Source organism: Propithecus coquereli, unplaced genomic scaffold (assembly GCF_000956105.1).
Source record: "Propithecus coquereli isolate 6110/MARCELLA unplaced genomic scaffold, Pcoq_1.0 Scaffold196, whole genome shotgun sequence".
NCBI lineage: Eukaryota > Metazoa > Chordata > Mammalia > Primates > Indriidae > Propithecus > Propithecus coquereli.
The window spans coordinates 1,876,658-1,884,016 of record NW_012144522.1 but is presented as its reverse complement, the minus strand read 5'-3'; the positions used below and the strand labels follow the sequence as shown (position 1 = coordinate 1,884,016).

The 7,359-nt window shown below is 43.0% G+C and overlaps 1 protein-coding gene across 1 annotated transcript in view; it reads left to right on the top strand.

Moving 5' to 3' along the window:
- The first annotated feature begins 2,879 nt into the window (after positions 1–2,879).
- The window catches only part of LOC105809512 (zinc finger protein 665-like), a 26,092-nt gene continuing 21,612 nt past the window's right edge, over positions 2,880–7,359 (top strand). Inside the window, exon 1 of the mRNA XM_012643333.1 lies at positions 2,880–2,964. Coding sequence (XP_012498787.1) covers positions 2,893–2,964 — 72 coding nt within the window. The 5' untranslated portion in view covers positions 2,880–2,892. The remainder of the gene's footprint in view (positions 2,965–7,359) is intronic.

Below are 7,359 nucleotides of genomic sequence, written 5' to 3'. Positions count from 1 at the left end.
AGGAATGTGTGAACTAGGAGGAAAAACCAATGTGTTTTTTCTCCTGTCAAACTCAATAAAACTGTGAACACTCAACACAGAATACTTCACCTCTGATCACCAAAATGTGTGGGGATTTCTCCCCACCAAGAACCTTTCTCCATCTGACACAACTGGGCATTCTGTAATTTAACTTAATTCTAACACTCTGTACCTGGAGTTAACATCAAATCCCACTGGCTGAGGCCTCAGTTCCACAAGGCTGCCCCCACTTCAGATGCCAGTCACAAGTCCCAGCTGGGGAACTGAAGTTCTCACCAACTTGGTATAAATTGTGGGGTTCCCATGACTCCCTCCTCAGGTCCTGTTGATTTGCCAGAGCAGCTCGCAGTACTCAGGGAAACACTTTACTTCATTTGCCCATTTGTTGTAAAGGATATTACACAGGATACAGATGAACAGCCAGATGGAGGAGCTGTCCTAGCAAATTGATCAAGCTAGAGGAAGGGTTAAAAGAACCACAATACTTGTCAAGTCAGTCAGAAGCAGAGGTGACAGCTATTGCTTGCTTAGTGCATCTGAAGTGAGGCGCAGTCTTGTGGGGACTGAGCTCTTAACCAGTGGCATCTGATGCTATCCTGTAGATGGCGTCAGAATTGAGTTAAATTGTAGGACACCAGCTGGGATTCTGCTAGAGAGCTGATCATTGTAGGAAAATAACACACACATTTTGGTGACGAAACGTGAAGGATTCTGTGTTGAATGTGAGTAGTATGAGCAGTTTGCCTTTTCCTATCTCAAACGGTAAAGAAAGAGATCTTCTCCATCCGGCCCACCCCTCTGTCTCAGGACCTGTGATCTCTGCCCAGTAGTGACTGGGAATGGTCTGTCCCTGCTCCTGGCTGTTGCTGGCCCTGCGATTGTGCACCACTTGCCAGCCCCACTAGCAGTCTCAGGACAGTGTGGCATCCCTCCTGTACTGTCTCGTAAGTTTTCACTTCAAGGGAATTATTTTTATCAGCAAACCCAATGGTGATCTTGTCCATTAAAACACACACAGACACATACACACAAAATTAATGTTATCCTTCTACTCTTCCATCTTTTTAACAAAAATACTCTTACCTACATCTCCCTCTATTGTAAGTACCCTCTTATGTGCTATCTCAAAACATAATGCACTAAAAACTTGTTCTTACTTGGTCTTCAGTCTTTGCTGCCTGTTCTTGCTTGAACCCTTGAATTCTAGCTTGAATCAAGCTTTCACTTTAAGCATTCCACTGATCCTTTTCCAGTTACAAGTGACCTCCCCATTTCTATATCTAATATTTAATTTCCTGTCCTCATCTTTCATTTCCTATCAGTAGCGTGTGGCATAGTTGGTTACTTTGTCTTCTGTTTTCTTTGTGTAGAGGACATCCCATTAACCTTTAAAGATCTATTTTAATTTTCTTGATGCCTCCCTGATCTCCTTTCCTCCTCTGGTGTCTCCTGAACTTCCTGTTCTCTGAATGTGGCGTGACCTATGGCTTAGTCCTTGAATCTCTTCTCATCTCTGTCCACACCCACTGCCTTTCCTTATTGTCTCATTTCAGGGTTTAAACCCCACATACATGTCTAAGTTTCCCGTGGAGACCTCTCCCCTCAGCTCTAGAATCCTGTGTCCAGTGGTCCCCTCAACAATCTGCTGGGCCATCTAACAGGCATCTCCACCTTCAAATGTCCAAAGAGACTTCCTGACTCCCCCAAATGCATTCCCTTCTAGTCCCCAGATCCCAGGTAAGGGCGACCCTGTACTTTCTGGGGCTTGGATGAACTTCTTGTCATATATTTAAAATGTATGATACTACATTGTAAGTGCATTAATTTATAAAATAAAGAAAAAAAATCCCATGTTTACTTAAAACAGGTGAAGAAATACATTGTTTCCAAATTCTTTCGAGGTGTGGGAGAGAAATATCTGTGGACCTGGGCCCTCCCTGCTGTGTCCCCCAGGACCTTTCTGACCTCATCTCCTGCTTGTGTCCTCCTCGCTGGCTCTGCTTCTGCCACACAGACCTCTTTCCTTTTCCTAGGGTCTCCTGCCTCAGGGTCTCCACATGGGCTATCCCTCTGCCTAAAACTCTGGGCCCCCAGCTGCAGGTTGAAATACCCTTCTTTCCCCAGGTCATTGTTCTGATATCCCCTTCTCAGTGAAGACTTCTGTGTTTTCTCTCCACAGCCCCCCATCTGACATTCAGGCAACACCCTCAACCTCACCTCAGGTCCATACTGGCTGCTCTGCATGTGTCTTTTTGTTCCTTGGTTGTCCACTGTCTGAATACTTGTGACAGCCAGGTCCCCAGGGGAGAGCAGAGCCAGATGGTGGGAGGTGTGCTGGGTTTGCCCCTCTGAGTGGAGCTGAACCCTGGCTTCACATTACAATGCTAATACATATTGCAGATACATCTCTTGTGCCCCCTTACCAGAGATTTTCATTCAAAAAGATGAGGGCCTAGCCTTAACAATATTGAGTTAATTCTATTCTGTGTCCTCCATTTCTGTGGGCTGAGATCAGTCTGTGGTCCACAGAGGGGTGAAGGGGGCTGTGCTGTACATTGGGTTTGGTCAGGGCAGGGTCGGTGTCCTGGCAGGGAGCTCAGTCTAACCCAGCTCCCCACGGCTGCAATGTTTGTGTGGGCTTCACCAGGAGGGTGGTGAGGTCTGATCAAAGGGGTCAAAAACTAACTTGTTGATCTTCCTGTAGGAGTTTATTGTCCCTGCATCCCTCCTGGTGCCTTGGGAAGGAGAGGACTGTTTTTACACAGGATGAGGTCTTTCCTCTTTGTGTAAATGTGGCACAGAAAGAGGGTCTATTGATTCTCAGCATTGAACAGCATATTTTTGACCTTCAGGATTGACTTCTGAAGACTCATGTTGGGTGAGGAAGAAGCCTGGAAGCCGGGGAGGAGGAAAGAAAAGGAGTCAGGAATGGCTCTTACTCAGGTAAGGTGAGATTCTCAGTGGGTGGTTCTGTGTCTCCCTCCTTTCTGAAATGCCGGGCACTGGAGTTGCTGATCTTCTCTGACTGTGCAGCGTCCTGCCTGCTGTGTTTGCTCACACTCAGCCCTGCCTTCCTCAGTCCCTGTCGTCTCCACTGAGATTCCATCTCGCTGTGACCCAGTGACATGACCCTGTGAAGATGCTCCTTTGGACACGGTCCTGGGAAGGGCTTCGCACCCAGTCATGGGTTGGAGATGGGCGTGGCCCTGTGGTGTCAGTGCTGTTGGGCAGCCGGGACTGTTGAGGGCCCACGTCCGGATGCACTGTCCGCTCTCTGTAGAGGAAGATGAGAGAACCTGCCCATAAGTCATGGATTAATGTGCACAGACACCTGCTAAATGCTCTACAAAGAGAATAATCAGGAGAAATCTTTTCCGACTCATTTATATTACATTTGTAGCTAAATCAGTGAGTCACTGACTCAAAGCCTTAATGACAGAGTGGAGTGGAAAGTTTAGACACAGACATCAGTGACAGAGGATTCTTTCATTCCATCATCTGTTTTTGCTATAACATAAATGTCAAAGAGCAGGAGCTTCATTAAACCACTCTCAGACAGTCCATAGCACAGATAGTGTGGTCTTCCTGCAGGGCCTCCTGTGCGACAGGTGTTTTAGCTAAGAACGGTTATAATTTTGCTCAGACCTGGGAGCAGAACTTCTTTGCCATTAGAGAAGGTGGAACTATATTTTTGTTTTACCAATTATTATTAAATATTCCATTTTATTGGAAACATCACATGACATGTATTTATGCTCTAGTAAAACTCCAAACAAACTTGCTTAGCTTAGGGGCTAAGGCATAGAGCATCCCCTGTCCTGTCTGGCCTTCAACCCTCCCTCCCGTGTTAGTGGGGAATCCCTGTGGTCAGTTTTGTGGTGAGAGCACAAGTCCTGTAGAAACGTCTACTTCATTATGACATTAGAAAGTAAAGTTCTTCAGTGAATGCTTTGTTTTGACATTTTAACCTGCAAGCTTCAAAAATGTGTATGTTTTTTGTTAGGAGACATTTACGGCTAGCTTGCTCTAGAATTCTACATCCTTGTTGGAGCATTCTGCTAGTGAAGACAGGTGGATGTTTTAGCTTTCACAGTGTTACAAAGAATGGCACAGTGGCTCCCTCTGAGCAAGTCACCTTCCCTGTAGCTGTCAGAGGATTCCTCCAGATTGGGCGTTTGAAAGAGTGATTGCTTCTAGGATGGTGCCTTTCCTACCTTGCTAAATCTGGCAACATTCCGTCTCCACTTCAGCTGCAAAGGTACCCTCTCCCACCAGCGACACAAGAGTCTTCCCCGTCATTAAACAAAACTTACTACTGTGTTCTTTTTACAGGTTTTAAATCTGGGCAAAAAGACAATCCTTTTTTCCGCTACATTTTCTGATTCCTCACAAGTCTCACGAGCTTTCATTACTTTGTGGATATGTATATATAAGATGGGTTTCATATGTTGCTCCATTTTCTTCTCTTGTATATTAAGAGCTATTTTATAGTCCGTGGTTTAACTCTTCATGTATATGCCTGGTTGTCTTTCTGTAAGTTCTAGATTTTTAGTGTGAAACAAAATTCTTCCGTGATTCAAGCCCCCATCTTTTGTTGTGTGTGTATTTTATCTGGGTTTGGAAGACCTCACTTAGTGCATGGATACAAAATGGTATGATTCTTTTAGATCTAGTAGTTTAATATTTTGTTTGTATATCTTACTCATTTGGATTTTTGGGTATACATTGTAGGTACTTCAATTAATTTAAAGTTTCAAATAATATATATCATAAGTTGTTTCTATGTAGTTTGTAAAAGGATTTCATTTTTTGTTGTTGTTCAGGATTACGTTGCTTCTGCTTTGACAGAACACAGGCCTACCATTTTACTCTTTTAGTTGCATCTTTTGAGGACAGAAGTTTTCCAGCTGGAGATAGCCCCATTTTTGTATTTTTGCTTTTCTGGTTACGCTTTTGGTGTTATCTCCAAGAAATCATTGCCAAATGTAATGTTCCGAAATTTCCTTCTGTTCCTAGTCCGTCTTTCCCTATGTCAATGTGGTGTATTACATTGACTGACTTTCTTCTCCTAACCACCCTTGTATTCCTAGGGTATATCACACTTGATCATGGTCTATAATTCTTTTAATGTGCTGTACAATTTGGTTTCCTAGTATTTTCCTGAAGACTTTTTACTTTTTTTTTAGAGACATAGTCTGTTCTGTCTCCCAGGCTGGAGTACAGTGGCATCATCATAGCTTTCCGTAACCTTGAATTCCTGGGCTGTAGTGATCCTCCCACCTCATCCTCCTAAGTAGCTAGGACTACAGGTATGCACCACCACACCCAGCTAATTTTAAAAACTTTTTGTTGAGATGGGGTCTGGCTATGTTGCCCAGGCTGTTCTCAAACTCCTGAGCTCAAGAGATCCTTCCTCCTCGGCCTCCCAAAGTGCTGGGAGTACAGGCACAAACCACTACACTCAGCCCGTTGAGGACTTTTTCACCAGTATTTGTCAGGAACATTGTGTAGTTTTGTTTTCACCGCCAGAGTCATGGTGGTGTCACAGAATGAGGTTTTTTTGTGTTCCCTTTTGTTATGTGGAAATGAAAAGGATTGGTGTTAATTTTTCATTAAAAGTTTGATAGAATTATGCAGTGATTATGAATTTTGCATCTGTATCTAGTCTCTTGGATGGGAGATTTTGATTAATCTCCTTACTACTTATAGGTGTGTGTAGATTTTTTATTTCTTTTTGACTCAGTAGGTTGTATGTATTTCTACAGATTGATCAGTTTCTTATAGCTTATCTAATTTGTCTGCATGTGCTTGACCATAGTTGTCTTTTACACTCTTTTTTCTTACTGTGACATGCAGGTGACACGTATGACGGTGTTCCCTAATTCCCTTAGGCTGTCTTCATTCTGTTTTTTCTTTTGCTCCTTTTTTTGTTTACTGTTTATTTCTTCTACCTGGTCAAATCAGCTTTTGAGGCCCACTAGTGCGTTTTTCAATTCAGTTATTATAGTTTTCACCTTGAGAATTTCTTTTCTGTTTCTTATTTATAGTGGCTACTTTGTTGATAATCTCATTTCGTTCATATTGTACATTGTTTTTCTGATGTCCTGAAATTATCCATGTGCGTTCTCTTTATTCATTGAGCATCCTTGTGGCTCTTACTTTGAATTCTTTGCATGGTAATTCAAAAAATCTTCATTTCTTTAGTGTCAGTTTGTGGTGATTTAATTTGGTCCTATGGGTGGGTTATGTTTCCTTTGTGTGTTGTATATGTCGTTATCTTCTGTTGGGACTTGAGCATTTCACAGATCAGGCACTTATTTCCGGTTTTTGTTTCCCTTCATTCAGGGAGCACACGCTTCATGTAGCCCAACTAGAGATTCTGGGGACCTCTCAAGACTTTTTTGAGGATGTGTCCTCTCTAGGCTTTTGCTTATAATCTAACTGAACAGATTGTGCCATTTGAGCCATTTTCTACTCAGAAGCTTTCCTGTTGTCTGCCTGCTACTCTGCAGCCTGGCTGGTGCTCTAGCAAACGGTGGTCTGGATCTCCCCCTAGTGTCTCACCCGTGTTACTGCAGAGATTCGTTACACTGATGGCCTTTATTTTCAATGGCTCCCCTGCCCGGTGTGTTTTTACTTTCAGTGATTATATTCACCCAGGACAGAAACTTGTCCCTCCAGTAGTTCCCCTGAATATCAGAATGTTGGATGGATGTTCCCCTAGTTTTCCTCCCCCGCAAGAAATCGGGAGTTGGGGGTTTCTTCAAAATGTTGCCACATAATGCCAGGGTATTGCCTCTGGCAAGGTGTCTCAAGTGTTCCTATTAGGCATCCGTTAGGGGTTCCAGTCTCTTAAGTGATTTCTCAACTTCTCTGTGTGACAGTTGATCCGTGTATTGTTATCTGTGTGTGTCTCCGTGTCTGGGGTTTGCTATTCCTCTATCTTACTGATACCACCACATGAGTACAATTTTGTAATTTCCTTACATGAGGCTGGAAATATCTTTTAATTAGGTGCCATGATACATTTGCTAGTGCAAACGTCAGATGTACCATGTGTATGTGTCTGTTTAAAGAGAGCTGCTAAAGAAAGAAGATGGTTTTCAATATATTGATATTAGTTTTTATACTGAAACAGCATTCTTTTTCTAGGTTGCAATCATGTCATTTGTAATTTTAACAAATCTAGCTCTTTACCCTCTTCCACACTCTCTTTTTGTTTTCACTGTTTTCATCTTTTTTTGGTCCCTGCTGAGATATCCTGGGCAGTGGTGTTTGGCTGGAGCCCTGGCCAGCCCACTTTTCTCCATCTTAATTAAAGGAAATGCATCCAGTGCT